The sequence below is a fragment of the Equus asinus genome, chromosome 10, assembly GCF_041296235.1.
Source record: "Equus asinus isolate D_3611 breed Donkey chromosome 10, EquAss-T2T_v2, whole genome shotgun sequence".
In the NCBI taxonomy this organism is placed as follows: domain Eukaryota; kingdom Metazoa; phylum Chordata; class Mammalia; order Perissodactyla; family Equidae; genus Equus; species Equus asinus.
The window spans coordinates 65304677-65327562 of record NC_091799.1 but is presented as its reverse complement, the minus strand read 5'-3'; the positions used below and the strand labels follow the sequence as shown (position 1 = coordinate 65327562).

The window sequence follows — 22886 nt, the reverse complement described above, 5'->3', positions numbered from 1 at the left end:
GTTTTCCTGGGACTGGTCTCATACCAAGGACAATCAACTTACTAAGTATAAACAGTGTGCCACCTGGAAAAGTGTTGTATGGGTTAAAGGTTATCTATTCAACCATTTTCCCATTTTTTCATTTATTAATTGGGTTCAAAGGTTCTAGAGGAACCATCTTAGCAGGTCACAGTTTATCACCAAGGGTAATGACCTGTGAGGATTAAATCTTTCAGTTTTATTTGTAATTATATAGATTTTTAGTATTTTTTATTTATTTATTTACAGTTTTTTGAGATATTTGTATACATGAAATGCGCAAATCTTAAGTGAACGATTTGATGAATTTTGGTAAATGGATACACCTGTATAAAACATGGCACTATTGAAGATATAGAACATTTCCAATCAATCCCAAATGTTCCATCATTCATGTTCTTTTTCCAGTTAATCCACCAACACAATAAAGTCTTGACTTTTTTTCATCATAAATCAGTTCTATTTATTCTAAAACTTCATGTAGGTCTGTAAAACATACAACATGAACATACCGTAGAACATGCGCTATGTACTCTGGCTTATTTTGCTTGGTGTAATGTATATGGGATTCATTCATGTTGTTGCATGTATCAATAAACCATTCTGTTTTATTCATGAATATTATGCTGTTGTATCAATCTACCATACTTTTTAAATCCATTCTCCTATTTATGGACTTTAAGGTAATTTTTAGTTTGAGGCTATTATGATGAAAGCTATAAATATTATCATTTTGGTCTTTTTATAATAATATGTTTTCATTTCTCTTGGGTAAATACCTAGAAATAGAATTGCTGGCGTAAAGGTTAAGTGTATGTTTAGCTTTATAAGAAATAGTCAAATCTTTAGCCAAAGTGGCAGTGCCATTTTACATTCTCACCAGCAATGTATGAGGTTCCAGTGGCTCCATATCCTCGACAACGTATTGCCTTTTTAATTATGGCCATTAAAGTGGCCTTTTTAATTTTGGCTACTTTCATGGGTGTTGTGTGGTATCTCATTGTGATTTGAATTTGAATTTTCCTTATAACAGGTGATGTTTAGCATACTTTCATCTCTTTACTGGCCATTTGTATATCTTCCTTTGTGAAGTGTCTGGTTAGTCTCCTGTCTGTTATTGACGATTGTCTTTTTATTGTTTAGTTGCAGGAGACCTTTTTATAATTTTGAAACTAGCTCTTTAAATATATTTTAAAATATTCTCTGCAAGTCTGTGGCTTGACTACTCCTACTCTTACTAGTGTCTTTTGACGAGAATTTTTTGATTTTGATGAAATCTAGTTTATTAATTAGAGGTGGAATCTATATAAGACTCTACACTTCCTTTGATCTCTTTGTCTCAACTCTGTCCTGAGACCTTGTTACATTTACTTATTATTTCTAGTAGGTTTTTTTAGATTCCTTAAGAATTTCTACATAAACAATCATATCGCTTGCAAATAGAGGCAGTTTAACTCTTCCTTTCCAATGACCTCCCTTTTTACTTCTATATTTTATTCTACAGGATAGGACATCAGGTACAGTGTTGAGAGTGTTGAGGAGAAGCGATGAGCAGAAATCGTTATCTTGCTCCTAATCTTAGGGGGAAAGCCTTCCATCTTTCACCACTAATATGAGGTTAGCTGTAGCTATTTCGCTGTTCTTGTTTTTGGTGTAGATACCCTTATCTTATTGAGGAAATTTCTTTTGATTCCTAGTTTGCTGAAAGTATTTGTTTTTAACACAAATGAGTGCTGAGTTTTGTCAAATACTTTTCTGCATCTATTGGGGTGATCACTTGGTTTATCTCCTTTATTCTGTTGGATTACATTGATTGATTTCTGAGTTAATCTGGCATTCCTTTGATAAACCCCAGTTACTCATGATATATTGTCATTTCTATGTATTGCTAGATTCAGTTGGATTATATTTTGTTGAGGATTTTTGCATTTAACTTCATTATGGATACTGGTCATGATTTTCTTTTAACGCCTTTATGAAGTTATAATACTGGAGTTGTGCAGGCCTTATAAAGAAGATGAGAAACTTCTGCTTTCAGCTCTCTGCTTTCTGAATGAGTTTGGTGTGTAAGATTGATATATTATGATCCTTAAAGTGTTTGATAGAGTTCATCAATGAAGGCATTGGAGCTTGAAGTTTACTTTGTGGAAATTTTTTTTAACAAATTCAACTTTTTTGGTATACAAATATCTCTATCTATCTATTATCCAACTGTCTATTCTTTCTGTCTGTCTGTCTATCTATCTATCCATCCACCCATCCATCTATCTCCCTTTAGTATATTGTGAATAGCAGAATAGTCCCCCTAAAGATGTTTATGGCCTAATCCCTGGAACATGTGAGTAAATTATGTTACAAAAAGGACTTTGCAGGTGTAGTTAATGTTCTAGACTTTAGGGAGAGTAACCTGTATTCTCAGGTGGGTCCAATCTAATCACGTGAGCCCTTAAAAGCAGAGAACTTTCTCTTGCTGGAGTCAGAGATGTGGGGAAGGGGAGGTCAAAGATTTAAAGCATGAGGATGATTTGCTTGAAGATGAAGAAGGCTATATGTCAACGAAATAGGGATCTCAGTCCTACAACCACAAGCAACTAAATTCTTCCAATAACCTGAAAGCTTGGAAGTGGAATATTCCCCAGAGTCTCAAGGTAGAAACCCAGCCCAGCTGACACATTGATTTTGATCTTAAGTAAGCCCTGAGCAAGTGAGTAGAGGACCCAGTTGAGTCACACTGTGTCCAGACTTCTGACTCAATAAATAACAATTGGGTGTTGTTTTAAACATCCATTGTGGCAGCAATAGAAAGCTAATTATGCATATATAAAATTTTCTGTTTCATCTTGGATTTGTTTTGGTAAATTATGTTTTTCACTTCCTTTTTCAAATCTAAAGTTGTTCAAAATCTTTTTATTATCCTTTAATTTCTCTGGGATCTGTAATGATATCCTCTCTTTCATTCCTATTATTGATAATTTGAGAGTTCTCTGTCTCTCCAGTCTTACTAGATGTTTATCAATATTATTAATGTCTTCAAATAACCAAGTTTTGCTTTTGTTAACTATTCTGTTGTTTATTTTGTGTTTTATTGATTTGGGCCTTTTAAAAATAACCGTAGTCTTTATACTTTAGTAGAACCTTTTCTTTTTCAAGCTTCTTAGAGTAGAAATTAAGATCACTGAGTTTAAATACTTTTTTTCTGATGAACATAAGCATTTAAAATGATAAAGTATGGGGCCAGTCCCATGGCCGAGTGGTTAGGCTCACGTGCTCCACTTCAGTGGCCCAGGGTTTGACCAGTTTGGATCCTGGGCATGGATATAGCACCGCTCATCAGGCCATGCTGAGGCAGCATCCCACATAGCACAACCAGAGGGGCCTAGGGCTAGAATATACAACTATGTACTGGGGGGCTTTGGGGAGAAGAAAAAGAAGAAGAAAAAAAGACTGACAACAGATGTTAGCCCAGGGCCAATCTTAAAAAAAAAAAAGGTAAAGTACTTTAAGTACTACTTTAGTTGACTCCCACAAATTTGTGAGTATAGTACTTGCGTTATATTTTACTTCAAACTATTTACTCATTTCCTTGTGATGTTTTCTTTAATCAGTGGGTTTAGAAGTCTGTTGTTTAATTTCCAAATACCTAGGGAGTTTCTAGATATTTTATTGATATTGATGTCTAATTAAATTTTATTGCAACCAGGGAACATATTCTTTGAGATTTCAATCTTCTGAAAGTTTTTTTACACTTGTTTTTAGGCCAGCATGTGGTCTATGTTCATGAACATTCCATGTGTACTGTGCCTGCTGCATACTGCAGTTGCGAGGTGTAGTCATCTGTAAATGTTAATTAGGTCATGGTGTTGTATGGTGTTGCTAAGATCATCTACATCCTTATAGATATTTGCTGTGATTATTCTATCAATTACTGAGAAAAAGCTTTTAAAATATACAACTATGATTATCCACTTATATCTATTTCCTTTAGGTCTTTCAGTTTTGCTCCATATATTTTGAACTTCTTTATTAGGTACACACACATTTGAAATTGTTGTGTCTTCCTGAAAACTTTTCCTTTTAATTTTTATGAAATGTCTCTTTTTATCTTTGGCAATATGCCTTGTTTTAAAGTCTATTTAGTTTGATATTAGTACAGACACTTTTGCTTTATAAATAGTCTTTTTATAGTATATATATAATATATATGTATATATATTCATATTTTTACTTTCAACTTATATGTGTCTTTATATTAAAGTGTGAATCTTGCAGTCAGAAAATAGTTGGGCCTTGTGTTTTATCCAGTCTGGAAAATCTCTGCCTTTAGATTGGAGTTTTCATGAGTTGCAGTTATCAATATAGTTGGATTTACAACTACCTTTTTGCTGTTTGTTTTTTATTTATCTTATCTGGGTTTTTTCGTTTCTCTGTTTCTTCTTTCCTGCCTTCTTTTGCTTAATTAAATACTTTTAAATATTTCATTTTAATTCTTCTGTTGGCTTCTTAACATTCTTTGCATTTTTTAGTGTTTATTCTAAAGGTTATAATATGCATTTTCAACTTGTTGTATAGTCACTTAATTTTGTATTACTTCACATAAAACATAGTAACTTCCCAATAATTTCATTTACCTCATCTTTTGTGAAATTGTTGTCTTGTCATATGTGACATCTATATTTGTTACAAACCCCCAATACAGTTTTATAATTTTAGCTTTACACAATCATATTTTTTTTTTTAGTTAAGAGAAGAAAGAAAAACATATATTTTTTTTATGTTCACCCACCACTTATTTGCCATTTTTGGTGCTCTGCCTGTAGATATGAGTTTCTATCTGGTGTCATTTTCCTTCAGCCTGAACAACTTCCTTTAGCCTTTTCTGTAGACTAGATATGCTGGCAACAAATTTTCTCAGGTTTTGTTTATTTGATAGTATTTTTTATTTTCCCTTCATTTCTGAATGTTAGTTTTGCTGCATATAAAATTTTTTGTTGATTTTTTCTTTCAGTACTTTGTTTCATTGTCTGCTGACCTCCATTATGATGTGAAGTCAGCCACTCTTCATATTATTGTACCCTTATATATAATATGTCACCTTTTCTCTGTTTTCAAGATTTTCTATTTAACTTTGAATTTAAACAGTTTGACTATGGTATGCCTAGATGTAGTTTCCTTTATATCTTGTCAGCTTAGGGTTTGAAAGAGCCTCTAAGATATGAAAGTTTTTGTTTTTCACCAAATTTGAAAAACATTTAGCCATACTATCTTCAAATGTTTTCTCATCCCATTATCCCCTTCTTTTTCCTTCTGAGACTCCAATTGCATGTATGTTGGACTTCAGGTATTGTTTCACAAATCACTGAGGCTCTGATCATTTTTCTTTATTTTTTCTTTCTCATTGTCAGTTGTACAATTTCTGTTGATTAATCTTTTGATAATCTCAAATTATTAATCTGTTGATAATCTCAACAATATCTGTTGAGATTGACTCTTTCTTCTGCTCTTTGCAGCCTTTTGTCAAGCCCATCGAGAAATTGTTCATTTCAGTTATTGTACTTTTATTTTTAGGCTCCATGTTGGATTCTTTTACACTGGCAGCATGTTATGTTGCCAAGTGAAGAGAGATGCACTCTTGGGTTGAGATATTTGAGTATTGGAAGAGTTTAATAAGATTCATTTACGGTATTGTGTGGAACCAAGACAGGACAGTGAGCTTCTTATAGAAAAGGTGATATAGAAATGTAAATAATAGTATTAGTGCTTTGATTATTCCCTATAGATTTCTAGGGAAAAATATTTATGTTTACATTTTAATTTCTTTCACTTAATTATATTTCTATCATCATTGTTTTTGTAATGCTATGTTTTTTCTTTGTGTTTTTCAAATAAAATTGTGGGCTTCATGACACTTTCAAAAATTTGGACAAGGTACACATTTGTAAAAGTAAAATAATTTTAACAATTTCTTTTTTTGCTAATATATACCTTAACAGCTTCAACTCTGCAGAAACAAAACGCCTTTTCTAGCACCAATGTGTTTCAGATTAATTTGAAGAGTTATATCAGTTTTATTGGGGTCATGAAATATTTTTCTGTCCACTAAATGATGGAACCATAAGGGGGAATGTTCTAGGTCTTCAGTGACCTAGTAAATGGTAAAAAGACAGGGTCAATTGAGTTCCCTAATGCTCTCTCCAGTAAGCTGATCAATTTGGGTCTAGTATTAGGAATTTAGGTCCAGCAAGCCTAAAAGAGTCTCATTGTGTGCCTACTTGGCCTCCAAACTGAGAAAAGCCTGGAACCATAGTCACTTTGCTCCTATAATCTCAGCTTTTTATGATCTGGGACCCAAATCACAATGTTGCTTTAAGAGATGAGACATTGAGCCTGTCATCATTAGTCTGCCTGCCTGTGATTTAACTTTAGCCTACGAAGGCTGTTACTTGTTTGTCATCCAGGGCCTCAGATGTATGTCTGAGTCTCAGCAACTAGAGAAACTTGCAAGCCAACACTGACAAATAATTTCTGTTCAAATGGCCATAGCTTGAGGAGCCTTAAAGAGCTTGAAGAAAGAACATGTTAAGTACCAATTAGCCAAAATGACTCTCATGTGACACTCATCTATGGCGTTAGCAATAAAAGTCAGCTTTTCTTTTGAATGGTTGATTCACTGAACACCTGTCTGAGTGGTAGAACTGATGAAAAGCAACAAGGGAAATGCAACACACCTGTGGATGTGAGCGTTCTTTTATAAGTGTGCATGGGCGGGCTTGTTCTTTGTAATAAATAGTAGCAGTAGCTTTTGAATGAAAATCAGGGATGATTGTATCTAGAGAAGTGGCTCTGTAAGTCATTCTAAGTGGTGGATCTGTGCAATCTGGAAATGCAAATACCTAGACTGCTAACCCCCCAGGTTCCTCAAGAATGGTCCACATATTCATTCCCTCTGTCTCATAAGTGTGTGGACCTACCTTGATGAGTGGAATCAGGGAAAAGAAATGTCAAGAGTTGGAAGGAATCTTTATAGCAAATCACTGGAGGCGTTTTTCCAGGGCTTGAATATTTCAAAATAATATTTAATATTTTTTAAATGTTTACTGTTTTAAAAAAAGTTTAATGATGAGAACTTGGGAAACACACACATTTATATGAAAATTTAGGTTTTCTTTTCCCCAGTGGGAATTTTTAGAGTATTTTACTAAGTATTTTTAAGAGAGATTTTTCCTTATGCCTCATAGTACTGGGTATGACTGTTCTGTTTAATTTTTATTTTCTTCTCAGGAAGAGATATTCTTGCAAGAGATCTGTTTTTCATTTTGTGGTCTCAATTTGGACACTGGCCTCCTGTATCCATCGGGTGCTTTCTTACAGAGTGAGGAGAAGTAACGTCCAATTGTGTATTATTTAAAAACATGGCTGATGGAGACAGTCAAGGCCATCTTCCGCAGAGCTGAGCAGAACAGAGCTGCCTCTGCTCTGAGAACACCATTACTGCTTCTTACTAGGTCCTGCCTCCTCAAAGTCTGACAGGGAGCTCACAGTGAGTTACATCACCGGCCCTAGAAGGTTCTGGCTCTTACCAGGACAGAGATAATGAACACATTCTCAGAATTCAGCTTGTCTGGGCAGCCTGGGCACTCTAGGGTATAGACCCTCTCTGCAGAGTCAACATTATAGTGATGAAATCTGCTGTCACTATTGGCAGAAGGGTGTCTGGTGAAGACAGCAGCTCGTAGAGAGTGCCAGGACACCATTTCTACATCCCATGGATCTCGTCCTAAATTTCAGATTCCTCAGTCTCCTCTAAGATATATCCCTGAGGCCTGGACAATGTACACCTACCCTGGCTTCCATGTGGACATTTGTTAATCCAATGAATTCCAAACCTGGTTGATCAAAAGAATCACATGGGAGCTTTAAAAATTACAGATACCTGACCCCACTTTGAATATTCTAATTCTGCAGAATTCAGGTGGAGTTCCCCAGGTTTGGAAATCTTGGATCTAGCGTACCCTATGAGGATTTAGTTTTATATTCCTGAATAAAAATGTATCCAATGAGAGAGAGCATGTATTTGAGAACACAGTACCTGGTATTTCTTGCTACCAAGAAATGAGGAGAAAGATTATGTATATTTTATCCATATCCACGAGAAAAGTTTGAAGGGATTCTTCACATTTTGTTGCTAAGAGAGAGGCCTTTTCATTTTTATAAATTGACATCTGAATATAGGAAGTGTGAATGTCAAGAATGTTTGATTTTTTTATATTTTAAAGTTAATTTTGTTTTAAAAAGCTGTATATGGGGAAGATGGTTGCTCAGCTACGTGGGCTCAGGCAGGGATATAGGACTTGTGCTTTCAGCCCATCCTCCTGTTTGCACGTCCTAGCCACACCCAGAGGGACCGTCCATCCCAGCTTGCTGATTTCAACACTGAAAGTCCTGCCATCCTAGTTTTAGCACTGAATGTTCTGCTGTTTCCCACAAAACCCTCAATCCCAGACAAACCAGGAGGGTTGGTCACTCCAGCCACAGCCCGTAGTCAAGCCACCTGGCATCTCCAATCCCAAGGTGGTTCCAGGCTGTGCAGGGTAAGGGTTCTCGTGGATTTCCCTCTGAGGCCTAGGATTCCCCTTCCTCCAGTCATTCACTTCCAAATCCCAAGCCTTGTTTATCTCTCTTCCCTACTTCTCTTTGTCTTTATGGAGTTTTGCTTTTGTAAAAACCCTTTGCTGTTAATTTAGAAAGGTTTTGGGAAAATATGGAGATAACGACCATGTATGCAAGATACCATTTATATATATTTATATATATTATATATATAAGCATATATACTATTTTACATGTATATAGGAAGACTCTTAATGATTTCTCACATTAATGACATTATGGACTTTTCTAAAAGTTTATTTTTATTGAGATATAATTGACATATAATATTTTGTAAGCTTAAGATGTACCACATGTTGATTTCATACATTTATAAATTGCAATATGATTACCGCTGTAGTTTTAGCTAAGACCTCTATCATGTCACATAATTATAATTTCTTTTATCTGGTGGGAATAATTAAGTCTAGTCTCTTAGCGGCTTCGAGGTTTATAATAAAATATTGTTGTCTGTAATGATACTATGGACTTTGATGATTTACCAAATTCAGTATCAGTAATTAGGTTAAACTTCACCTAAAACCAACCCCAAGGTCATATAAGAGGACAGTTTCCCCATAATTACGGTGAATTTTTGGAGCTTTCTTTCTCATGCTTTTCTTACCATGCATTACTTGGATTCTGCCCCCTTATTAGTCCGGACAGCCAGCCCTGGTGGTCTAGTAGTTAAGATTCAGCGCTCTTGCCTCTGTGGCCTGGGTTCGTTTCCCAATCAGGGAACCACACCACCTGTCTGTTGGTTGTCATACTGTGGTGGCTGCGTGTTGCTGTGATGCTGAAAGCTATGCCACCATTATTTCAAATACCAGGAGGGTCACCCATGGTGGACAGTGTCAGCAGAGCTTCACTGCTGAAGACAGAGTAGGAAGAAGGACCTGGCCACCCGCTTCTGAAAACACTGGCCATGAAAACTCTGTGAATAGCAGTGGAGCATTGTCTGATACAGCACTGGAAGGTGAGAAGATGGCACAAACGGAGTGGACGGGATTCTTCTCTGCTGTACACAGAGTCACTGGGAGTTGGAATCTACTTGATGGCACTAACAACAAAAATTAATCCAGGCATTAAACTTAGTCTTCTTTCAGTTTCTGCAAAAGTCTACTCATACCTGTAAGTTTCATGAGTTTAGTAACTCTCCAGAAGTTACTGGGTAACAGGCAGTATCATAGGACAGGTCACACCATGGGGTATACGGCTGTTGGCCACATTCTTCTCCCCACAGCCTCTCCAGACCACAGAACATTTGTATCTACACACAGGTCTCTCAGGGTCTCAGCTTCTATCCTGAGGGGTATTTTGATGGATACTCTTTTTTTCCATCTCTTCACATTTGAAATGAGAGTGTAATTAATTGTAAGGTGTTTATTTTAGTAATTATGAAACTCTACAGAGTGGAAGTGTTGGATGTCCAAACCTCTTTCCCTCTAAGCTTAGGAAATGAGAGGAAGCATATTCTATAAAATTGACCATTTCCATTTCACAGAGTAGCATCAGTGGGAGTTGAGGAAGAAAGAAAGTGAATGGCTTGTGTATCATTTTACTGCAACAAGAGGAATGACAAAGATGATGATGGAAGCTTTAATCAAGGACTTAACCCATGGCAACAATTTTACTTGGATGATTTCACTACTATTCTTATTTTATAGACAAGGAAATTGCAGCTTAGAATGGATCAAAACAAAGCAAAAATCTTGTCCTAGTTTACACAAGCAGCAGACCTAGGATTCTCCCTCAGGCAGCCTGACCATAGAGTGTGTGCTTTTTACCCATATTCGCAGCACATCAAGGATGTAGAATGCTCTTTTTCACAGATGTGTGTGCATGCACGTAATTTCAGAACTCCTAGAAAAGAAGTACAATGATGTTTTTCTACCTCTCCTCATGCTGTGATTTAGAAGGCCTGGATTGCCAGTAGCTGGATGCTCACCAGCATCCCAGGACTGCACTAGTGACCACCTGCCTTCCGCATTTGTGAGGATGTGCAGGAGCTGCTGGGCCCAGGGCTCTGCTTCATTGCAGCTGTCAGGATTGCAGCGTTGGAGTCCAGAGAGCAATCCCAGCCACTGTGGTTCCCTTCCCAGCAGACTTTGCTTACGTTCTTCTCTCTGTGGTCTGGGTGTCCCCTTTCACCTGCTGCTGCGCAGCCCCCACACAGGCTCTCTGCCCCTCTGGAAATCCTCTGTAACCATAGCAGGAATGACCTAGAGTGAGGCCTGAGAACACGGGTGTTTGATACTAATAGGAACCGTTTTTACATGGTTTGATAAGCTTCATTTCCTTTTTCTTGACATTAGCAATATACATCTATAGATTTCAAATGATATTCAAAAAGCATTATAATGAATTTTAAAATAGATCAAGTTTAGGTCACACCTCTCTTCAACAAAGGAATTTTTTCTTGAAGCAAAGAGAACAAGTACCCTTACCTCTTCCGATATTCTCCTCTGTGATTGAAGTTTGAAGCTCGTCAGTTTGGTGAAGGGAAGAGTGAACTGGCTGAGCCCGCATGTTCGTAACACTTCAAGAACACATTTGGTCCAGGTAATGAGGGCTCAGTACCCAGGCTGAGAGAAATCAAGATGACCTATTGAAACACAAGGACCCTCCACTTTAGCTTCCTCTCAAATACCCTTAATTGCAGCATTAAAATAGGGACAATAACTTCGGGTTCCCCATCCAGTACATAGGGAGCTTGGAGGTTGTCACTCTCATCCTCACACAAGAAAAAAGCTGAACAAACTGAATATTAACAACTATTCTTAGATTCTTTAGAGAATTGAGGTCATAGAGAAAACTGCCGCCCTCCGAAGAGACAGGCAGATACAGAGAATCACAACTTCCTCAAATAGAAACCCCCACGGGAACCAGTAGTGGGGTAGGAAAACCTCAACTGTAATTGATGAATTGCTGGAGGGTTAGTGTGGACAAGTCTAAGAGATAAAAACCACAGGGGTGCCAGTGTTTTTTTTGGGGGGGCGACTTTTATGAACATTACCATCAGGAGCCCTGTCAAGTTCTCACAGTGAAGGCTGGGGGGAAATCCCCTCATGCTTCTGGCGGGGGAAGTGGAAAGTAGCCGTTTTGAAATACACTGCAAACGTGGGGGTACTAACAGATAGTGACATCTGGGGACAGTGAAGGGATTAGGTGTGATGACCCATGTAAAGCACGTAGTACCACGCCTGTAAGAGCTGCCGTTACAGTTATTTTACCATTTTCCTGTGCATAAGCTGAGAGTTACCCACATCTGCTAAAGAAGCTACGCGTGAGATAGCAATCCAGAGATCAGCTAGAAGGAGGACTGGGAAATTTAGCTTGAGGGATACCTTTAAAACCTGTATAGTGATTTGCATTGTGGAAGCATTGCCATAAGTTGACATACCATCATATACATTCTCCTGTGAGTCTCATGAAATAGAATTCATTCCCTGCTAACAGAAAGAAAAGGGACGGCGATGATTTCCAAGGGCTGCCCACTTTTCCAGGCCCTTTACTTGAGAAGCTGGGGTTAGAGTATAAGTCTTCTAGAGCCTTGGCTGCTTCCGGTTCCTTGGACAGCATCCTCTTGGTTCGACGGTGATGTGTCCTCAGTGACACAGGAGTGTTTTATTGCTTCTCAACTGGCTCTTGCCGGAGCAAACAGTAGCAGACACATGGAGAAACTGCTGGCTGGAGACTGCAAAGAGCAGCACAATTCTAATCCACTCTGACAGACAAATAGGGAGGTAGCAAACTGCCCAGAGGAGGACCTTCACCAGGAAACAGCACCTGGGGGCCAGAGTGCAGGTGTTGGGAAATTCTAACTTTTAATATTTTCCTTCTTGGTTTTAAAATTTTAGTCTTTACTTTGGAGCTCTCAGGAATAATTCTTTTTTATTATTTTGTTCTTTTCTTTTCCCCCAGGTAACAATGATTGAGATTTGAAACTACTTTACGTATTTCTACACTTCCAACGCGTATGTCCCATCCTTGCTTTCACCCTCCAACTTCAAAGAATTGCATTTGCTCTTCTGGGTAACTTACCCTCCTTCATCCCCCCACGGACCTTCACGATGCTATTAGTTGTAGTAGCCAGAACATAGGACACTTAAAGTGACTTGTTTTTGTCTTTCTCATCAGAGCCAAGAAATGGCTTAGCATAGTTTAGATTCTTAAATGCCAAAGGGAATCCCTGAAAATAATCGCTTTTCCCATTTATTTTGAAAAACAAATGTCAAAAATTTTGAAGTAGGCTGTGGTTACATGTATTACTCGGAGATAATCTGTTTGGTCCCTAGTCAACAGAACTTCTGGAGAAAGTAGAATTGAAATAAAAAATAATTGCAACTAGGGACTCTTTTGGAATTGAGTTTATGAATATTTTAAATGTCAATACCTACCAGCATTGTTCCTGTTTTCCTGGTTGGGTGCTTCCCAAATCAGCCAGTATTGTGTTGGGAGTTCACAGAGAGACAGGGTGAGATCTGTATTTATTTTAAAGAAATATTAAATTGAGCATTTCTTGTGTGAGGATGGGAGTGACAACTTCCAAGCTCCTTACATACTGGACAGGAAACCCAAAGTCATTATCCTTATTTTAAAGATGAAATTAGGGGTAATAGAGAGGAAGCTAAAGTAGAGGGGTCCTTGTTTTTCGATAGGTTTATCTTAATTTCACTCAGCTAAATCCATGTTACATCCACCTGCTATTTAACCAAGGCACACCAAGAGGGGCAGCACAGTGGCTTTCCAAGGCACTAACTCCCAGAGGTCAAGGATTTGCTTCAAACTTGCTGAATTCCTTAATGACACATTGTAGCAGTCTCATCCATAGATCTATATATTCAACAGGGCAGAAAGTTCCTTGTTATTTGTCCACAAACTGATTAGCAGTTTTATCAGGGTCTTAAATGAATATATAAAATGTGTACTGATCAAACTCAGGAATGATACAAATCTAACATTTTTGATGAAAGGACATAAAATTATCAGATCAGAATCCAATTGTAAATCAAGGCAAAGAGAAGGAAATATAATAGGGTACATATAAAGGTTGACGCTTCCATTAAAAAATAAATTGCACAAGTATAACATAGGGATTTGGGAGACCTATGTTTATAACAGTTAGTGGGGAAAAAAGTGCTGAACATTCGAGGAGACTTTACTAAGTGAAATGTGACAGGATATAATGGCCTTATTTTACTCTGCCCTGATGAGATAAATATTTGGAATATTGCAACCAATTGTAGGAGCCACTCATGGGACTTGGACATCTGGAGAGATGTCCATTTTAACCTAGCAGGACGTGTGGAATTTTTCAGACATGTCCTGTGCGGGGAGAGGGGCTAGCGCAGTTGGCATCATCCGAGCAGGAGGAGAGACAGCTGTTGAAGCCATGATTGGTTCCTTCAGACACCTGAAGGTCTTTCAGATGGGAGAGCAATCAACTCTCTCGATGCATGAGGCAGAATCTAGAACACATGGGCAGAAGCTACAGGGAAGTACATTTTAACTCACATCTAAGAAAGAAATTTATAGCAATTGCAGTTGTTTAGCAGTGAAATAGGCTGCTCACAGCCTGGTGAACTTCCTGTCACTCAGAGTGAAGGGCTGAAATGCTGAGATGCCCGCAAAAGGGACTCTCAGGAGGAGTGGGAAGTTAAGACTACCCTGAAGATTCTTTCCAACTCTATGATTCTTTCCTTTAAAAAATTAATTCAAGATTAGTGCAATTTAAAGAGTTATCTTTTATACATCTTTTATGAACTCCAGTTTACTCTCTGGGAGTAACTCATGTTTTCAAATTTCAGCTATATTTTCCCATGAAAATTTTTTAAATGTTCACATGACTTGGTATTTAGAGGTATCAGTAAATTTACCTAATGACTGTCTATAAGTCCATTTGACATTCATATACTGTCAAATTGCTTCATTTTCATCCTCAGCAAGATTAGGGCAGTCTCTTTCTCCATTCTTGGAGCCAAGATTTATTTCATTATTCTAAAGTTTAATAAAACACGTATACATTTCCAATGCACATCTTTTTGCTTTCTGTGAATCTTATTGGGGATATAAATCAGGCAATAGTAAAAAAAATCATCTTCAAGATTATGGGATAAGAAACTCTTCCAATTAATCCTTTAGAGGCCCTGAATACACGTATCCAGCAGCTTCGTCCTCCCCATCCTAGACACCCTCTGTGCTCCCACCACTTTCTTTGCTGCAAAGATTTTCAATTTCTCTTACTGCAGAAAATCCCGGTATGGTTTTCTCCATCTAAGTCTCCACAATTATATTGAAAAAGTCTTTATATTAATGATGTCTGTATTTCTTCAGGTTTGGGAATCAGTCTAATTTTGGAATATGATTTGGGATTGATAGCAGCTGTCCTTATCACATTTTTCTTTTGTGGCAACCTAGAGATCCACAGGACTCAGTTGGAATATCACTTTAGGGTAATGGGGTGCAATATATGGTAGGCTATTAGGCTGAGTAAGTGCGTATCTCTAGGAAATTTGTGGTGTCTATTTTTTGATTGTGGCTTAGCTGAACATTCTTAATCCAGAACCTAGGATCTGGGCTGATTCGTATAAAAATGGTAAAAAAGATCTTCCTAACAAAGGCCATCTTCAGGCCTGGATGAACTTAGCACATCCCGAAGGGGGGATTATTAATTGGTGAAAGGACTAAGTCTGCAGGAATGGGAATGCCAAACAAACAGTTACCTGGCTTTCTGGTTCGTCAGAAGTCATCAGCAAGACTTCGTTGTTCAAAATGGTAGTCAAGAATTATAACCCTATTGTTATCCTTGGTTGGCTGCTTGTCTTGGGGGAGGTTTACCTTGGTGTGTAGACTCCTGGGGCAGAAATGAAAATGATGATATCTGCCTATTTTAGGGGCCTGGTTTTGCCCACTGGCAAACACTCATTATAAGTTATAATTACTGAAAGATATCAGTGTGGTTACATGGTTACGTGTGGTTACATGACTTAGAAAGAGAAATGCTTAGGGCTGGCCCTGTGGCCTGATGGTTAAGTTCAGCGCATTCCTCTTCGCCAGCCCGGGTTCCGTTCCCGGGTGCAGACCTACACCACTTGTCAGCAGCCAGGCAACCCACATGCAAAGTAGAGGAAGATTGGCACACATGTTACCTCAGGGTGAGTCTTCCTCAGCAAAACAAAAAAAAAGAGAGAGAAATGCTTAAGCTTATATTTAACAAGAAAGTTGAAACGCAATCAGAATTTTTATTGCCTGTAAATTTCATAATATATACAGATTTTCTTTTTGTCCTTATTCGTGTGCATATAATTATCTTCTCTTACTGAAAGTAAGTATTTGTAGTAATGGAAAATGTTATCTCATCATCTCCCTTTTTCCCTTTCCCTCAGTTGTCTGTAAACATACACACATACACACACACACACACCCCTACACGGGATTTCAACAACTGATGTTACCTTAGACGAGCCTGAGTACTACTGACTGTTTCTAGCATTCTACTATCTTCTGGGGCTTCTCGTTGCCATCTCCCCAAGAGAAAGATATAATTATTAATCAGATTTTGTGGGAAATGAAAAAAGACTGTCTGGCCTAGCACTGTCTAATAGAACTTTCTGCAGTGATGACAATGCTGTCTGCTTGCACTGTCCAATACAGTAGGCACTAGCCACAAGCCACATGAGGCTATTGTGCACTTGAAATGTGGCTAGCGTGACTGAGGAACTGAGTTTTTAATTTAATTTAATTTAATTTAAATATAAATATGCATATGTGACTAGTGGCTACTGTATTGGACAAGCACAACAATTGCCAAAGAAATCATAGCATCAGAAAAGCTGATAAGTAAATGCACCAATCAGTGGCATTCACCATTCTAAATGCCTCTTTTCTATGTAGAGTCAAATGGTACTTAGAAGTAATGCAGCATCATTTTTATAGATATTAAGATGATCATCAAAAAAGATGAGGAAAAAGTCAACATCCACCTAAAGCATTTATAATAATAATAGAGATCAGTCTTGATTCTTTGCTGGGTGCTTTCCACATATGCTTTACAGATATATCATCTATTATTTTCACTCGTGTTCCAAGTTAGATAATTTTTCTCATTTTGTGTAAGAGAGGAAACCAAGGCACACCAATTTAAAATAATAAACCCAAGGCCACACAGTAAATGGTGGAGCCAAGGTTTGAACCCGTTAGATTCTTCAATGCTGCATCTCACAATGAAGATTTTCCACATTGTTTTGTAGTGCACATGCACGTATTCCCCTGGTCTTTGGGAAAGAGGGTGGAGGTTAAGAACATGAGCCCTGACACAACACTGCCTGATTTGAATCCTGCCTTACTACTTAGCACCTGTGTGAAATTGAGCATGTTACTTAATATGTCTGAGCCTCAATTTTCTCCTTTTAATATGGAAATAATAAAGGTACCCACCTCATAGGTTGTGTGAGAGTTAACAGTTCCTGTCACATTGTTTGAACCATATATATTTGCCATCATCATTATTTTTGATATGAAAAAGACTGCGATTTGTGTTAGGATGTTGGTTTAATGTGGTATTAATAAATAAATAGAGATAGCTTTGTGTGTGCTCCCACAGAAAATAAGAAAGACTCTAATAATTCGGATAATTCAGTAAGAAATTCCCTGATATTCAGCCACTTTGCTATCTCCATGACTGGAATTATAAAGTTTTAGAGCCCACCTGCCCTGGCCAGTTCCTCATATCTTTGCTTTTCAAGTTACCCTTATAGACGTCTCCTTTGGTGTCTTTGATTGTTCTGAATCCTGAGCAGTGACAAACACCAACACAGCTGGAAAGAGCTGTAAGATTTGCCGTTCTGTCTTCCAGCAGGGAATTATTGCCATGGATACCAGCATCAGAGGAAGACTGGGGAACACTCTCAACTTGTCTCCTGAGTGGTCTGACATCTGTTTCTGGCAAGACCAATAATGAGTATGCTGCTAGCTTCATATTAAATGGGAGACTGATCCACACCTCTTCTGTTTTTTACCACAGATGGCCTCTGCCCAAGATGCCAGGTATGGCCAGAAAGACTCCTCTGATCAGAATTTTGACTACATGTTTAAACTGCTCATCATTGGCAACAGCAGTGTGGGGAAAACATCTTTTCTGTTCCGTTATGCGGATGACTCCTTTACCTCTGCATTCGTCAGCACAGTTGGGATCGATTTCAAAGTAAAAACCGTATTCAAAAATGAAAAGAGAATCAAGCTTCAGATTTGGGTAAGTGACTTTGAACTAACAGTGTGCTTCAGTCTAGGGCATTGAACATATAAATGTGTAAAGGAAAAGGTTTCCGCCATGGTCTGTTCCCAGGGGGTCTGTAAGCCTCCATTTCTAGGTTCTTTGCTGTGGAACACTCTGTTTCAAGGACAGTAGAGTGATGTTTAAGGTATGGAGGCTGAATCACGCCTTGTTGTCAAGTGATGCTCCTTAAGACCTTTCAGAAGATAGAAAATCCAAATATCTGTTGTGTTGGTGGTAGAAGGAACACTCAATGAAAAGTCTGGCTCTGCCGTTTGTGATCTGTGTGACCTTGAGCAAGTCTCTGAATCCTTCTATGCCACTTTTATAATCCACAAAATAGGCAAAGTGGATCTAGCCTTTTAGGTCACAAGAAGCAGCCTGCCCTGGGCTTTTTAAAGAAGGTAAACAACCAAACATAGAGAAAGCTTAGGTTTAGTCTCTTCAGAAAGCCCCAGATGTAACTTTGAATGTGGTCTATTTATACTTCACAGACTTTGTGTTCTCCGCTCTAAGAGTTAGGTTTATCCATACAGTCAACAAAACAAAACAAATGAAACAAAATATTTATTTTAAACAGGGCTTTCCTCTATGCAGAAGCTTCTCCAGTGAGTTTTGAGAGCATTTGGCTAGCTTTCTGCCTCTTCCCACCCCCTGCAGAAGATCAGAGATCCCTTAACTAAATTGTTGGGATAAATTTAGGAGAACAACAAGCGAAAAACAGAGGAAAAATGTGTGTGGGTAACAGGTTCAAGGTAATATAAGAGATGGAGTAGCCAAACAATTGGTTACACCGAGAGATAATTACATAGTAAGCATTTTATGTACATCATATAATGTATGGGTCCAAATGTTTTTACAGTTAGTTTTGGTTCCCTTTTCCTGTTCATTTGTACCTCTGCCACTCACATTGATTTGAGTTATAAACAGGCATTTCCCAAGAGGTGAGGTTTCTACCTTCTTTTGGGACAACTCCAACATCGACCTCCATTTGGCGCTGGTGCCAGGGTTGATCGGTAGGACTGAGATAAGCCTCCCTCCTCAAATATGGAAAGTTGAAAGAAAGACAAACCCCAGAGTAAAGCATTTAAACTTTTTTTTTTAATAAAAGAGCCATTTATTAAAATATCTAGATGAACTGAAAGACCTTTAACCATCCTGAGGCTCTTAGGAGTAAAATTTTAAGACTCAGGTATATACATAGACTTAGGTAACTTACAGTAGATTGTCACTTTTCCACTTATTATAACTCTGGAGTCTTCCAAGTCTAATTAGAACTCAGGAAAGAACTTGGAAAAGCAGGCGGTCTTCTTCAATGCTCCACCAGTCCCCAAAGCCGTTTTTGTTGGGAGGGTCCCTCTTTAGGTACTTAAACCCACAGCTAGATTTATGGAGACAGAAAGAGCTGTGTTCATTACTTCACATTTGGGTTCTGGTTCATTCTCTTCCTTTTGAGCTTTAGGCAACCAACAGTCATATTGAGATAACTTTCAAATTAAGGCTTAAGAAGGGTTCCTTAACTCTCAGGGGCTTTGCTGAATTGAAAATTAAAATTAATTTGATAACTACACATCTCTCAACTCTATGACCGTGTTCTTTCTGCTAATATGAAAGAACAATCATCCCTCTGGCTGATAGATGCATGTTTGTCTTCCTTGCCTTATATCTTAGAGAAGTTTAAAGGTGTTTGTCATGATCATTTAGGTAAAACACCCACATGATGTATTCATTCAATCCTATTATCTCTAGCAACTTCTCAATCTAGGTTTTTGACAGAAATGCTTTGTAGAGATACAAAATCATCTGTCCTTAATGTAAAACAGGTTCAAGTAATATAATTTTTTTTGAGAATTATAAAGTATTCTATACTTAAAAAATATTTTCTTCAAAACACTCAATGCTAGTACCAGGCCAGGGCTAATTTATTTACCTTTCTTGGGCATTGAAGTTAAGTTATTTCTGCCTAGGTCTAACTTCTGAATAAACGTAGCTCTTCTCTGAGCCAACCAAAGGCCAGCTCAGATCTCTGAGCTGCCTCTCCTTGTGCTTCTCAGTTTCTATAACTTCACTCAAAAGCCTCTGACATCTAATTCTCTTCAAATTGTCTCTGATCTCCCATAATCCACAAATTTTCCAAAATCTTCAACTCTTCAACCCCAGTGCAGGCCGGGACCTCATTCCAGGGCTTCCGTCCTTCCATTCTGTGGACACCCACACTCTCTTCAGGGCTCAGCCGCTCAGAAATGCTTCACCTTGCCCTCTCCTCAGTCACAATAACAGTCTGATGGCCACTATTATCTTTGAAATTGAAAAATCTCAATTCTTCCTCTTTAGGGACATCAGGACCTCTTAAGGTACCTATGATTCTAGGGGCGTGACAATGAATTTTATACTACCGTATACCAACTTGTCTAGAGGACTGTGAAACGATCAAAAGAAGTACTATACAAAGATTTTGTGCTGATTGAACTTGTATAGTTCAAAAAAGAAATTAATACTCTGTAGTAGTTATATACTTCTACAAGCAAATACAAACTTGTATAAATATTATACAAATGTAGCTAGCGTTTGCTGAACAGATACCTATGCCAGGCATTACCTATGCCTTATCCTAATTCCCATAACTACCCAACTTTGCATTTATTATTATCCCTATTTTACTGAAGAGATCTGAAGGTAGAAAAGTTAAATAGCTTGTTCAGGATCGTACATGGTGAATGGCTGTTTCCAGGCTAGATCTATGATGTTCTCATACGTGGGCTTGTTTCCCTTCCCCATGCTGCCTTAATTAGGAAGTCTTCTTGAATATGTGGTGTTTTTGTGAAGATGGCAGTCTTAGACCATGTATCCTGGGGTGTTAAAGAAAAGGTTTTTGAAAGAGTTTGACCATTTCAATGAATTGAGGCATGCAGGGGAAGACATGATAAGGAGTAATGGGGTGGTCTGCCGGAGTATAGTCATTCCCACCATAGTTCTAGGGATCCTGGCTTTATGCTATAACGTAAGTATACTGAGAAATATTTAGTTGTGTACAGTTCTCATTGTTTAATGATTTCAACAAATCATTTATTTGGGAATATATTTGGCACTGATGGTTTGTCATCTCATTGTATTTTAATAATCAAACAATTAACTGGTTTTCCTGGCTTATAGTATTTTTATGCACTTACATTCATGTGTGACTAATTCATGAAGGAGTCCACAATTATCTTAGCCTATACTGTGAACTGTTTCTACTCATAACACTTCTGACACCAAATGTGTGGGTTTTCCAGACCAAACAATTCTTCATTTCTCTGTGGACACCAACTGGGTGTCCTACAATTTAATTCAATTATGACACTAACTGCCTGAAGTTAGCACAGATCCCACAGATAAAGAGCTCAGTTCTACAAGACTGCCCCCACTCCCATTCACTTCAAACACCAATTACAGGTCTGGGCCACCTATACTTCTGACCTACAGGCTATAAATTGGCAAGTCCCACAATCCCACCCCTCAGGGTTGGTAATTTGCTAGAACAGCTCGAAGAACTGAGGAAAATGGTTTACTTACTATTACTAGTTTATTTTAAAGGATGCAACTCAAGAACAGCCAAATAGAAGAGAAGCATAGGGAAGTTTTTGGGGAGGATGGGTACAGCTTCCATGCCCTCTCTGGGTATGTCGTTCTCCCAGCACCTCGATGTGTTCACCAACCCAGAAGCTCTACAAACCTCCGAACCTCATGTATGGAGCTTCCATTACATAGGCATGATTAATTAAATCATTGGCCATTGGTGATTGAATTCCATTTCTGGCACCTCTCCCTTCCCAGATGTCAGGGGGGTGGGACTGAAAGGTTAAACCCTTTCATCATATGGTTTGAACCCTTTTATCATATGGTTTATTCTTCTGGCAACCAGCCCTCGTTCTATCTAGGGGCTCACCAAGAATCACCTCATTAGTGTAGACTCTGGTATGCTTGAAAGGGGCTTATTATGAATAACAAAAGATGTTCCTTTCACCTCTATCACTTGGGAAATTCCAAGGGTTTTAGAAGCTCTATGCCAGGAACCAGGAGGAAGACCAAATATTTATTTCTTATTCTGTCACAATATCACAGCCTTTTATATATTTCAGAGGAAGAGAAGCAAAATGGTTTCATAGTAATGAAAACCACCATGCATTAGTCTAGTGCATTATTACCTTTACCAAGACGGGCTGCAGATATTGATATGATTTTGATCACTCTATTAATTTCAAACTGCCTAAAAATAGAAGTGTTTCCAGGTTAGGAGACCAAGATATAAAGAGGTTAAGTCATTTGACCTTACCTTACAGTTAGTGTCAGAGCAGAGTCTAAAATCTGGGTCTCCTACCACCTGGGCCAATCTGTTACAACACCAATTTCACTCTCAAGGTAAGTGCTGTGTTATGACAATTGTGATAAATCTCCTCCCTGATTGCCAATGGAATCCTTCAGGCATAGAAACACCAAACTTGAGGCCAGATTCCAAGTAATATTCCTAATATGACAGGAGAGGAGATTCTTCTGTTCTTTACTTAATGATTGGCTTTTTACATGTGTTGTGTCAGGATTTTCTGAGTCCACAAACTTGCTTACTGAATTTTCAACAGTCTACATTCAAGTAAAGCATTTTCATGGATACTAGAAACATTGATATTTCTTCCCGGACATGTTACACCTCATCTCTGTGGAAGTTCATTGCTGCCTTGTAATAAACTTCTTTAGAGAAATATCATTGTTCGTTTGCACTCAGTTACAAACTCTGTGTTCTGCTAGCGTATTTATGCATCCCTCTAGCCTTCACTATATTAACATTTCTTATTGCACTTTCATTTATTATCATTTTTATAATTCTCAAATCAAAATTTTAGAGAGTCTAAATATTTGGTTTGATTCTTTTATCTTTTGTGTCTGTTTAATGGTGAATGAATGTATTGGA

The 22886-nt window shown here is 38.0% G+C and overlaps 1 protein-coding gene across 2 annotated transcripts in view; it reads left to right on the top strand.

Annotated features, from left to right (window-relative positions):
- The window catches only part of RAB3C (RAB3C, member RAS oncogene family), a 261295-nt gene that overhangs the window by 5480 nt on the left and 232929 nt on the right, over positions 1 to 22886 (top strand). For both annotated transcript variants that reach the window (XM_014860388.3, XM_014860387.3), the window contains exon 2: positions 17690 to 17917. In XM_014860388.3, the coding sequence (XP_014715874.1) occupies positions 17690 to 17917 (228 nt within the window). The remainder of the gene's footprint in view (positions 1 to 17689; positions 17918 to 22886) is intronic.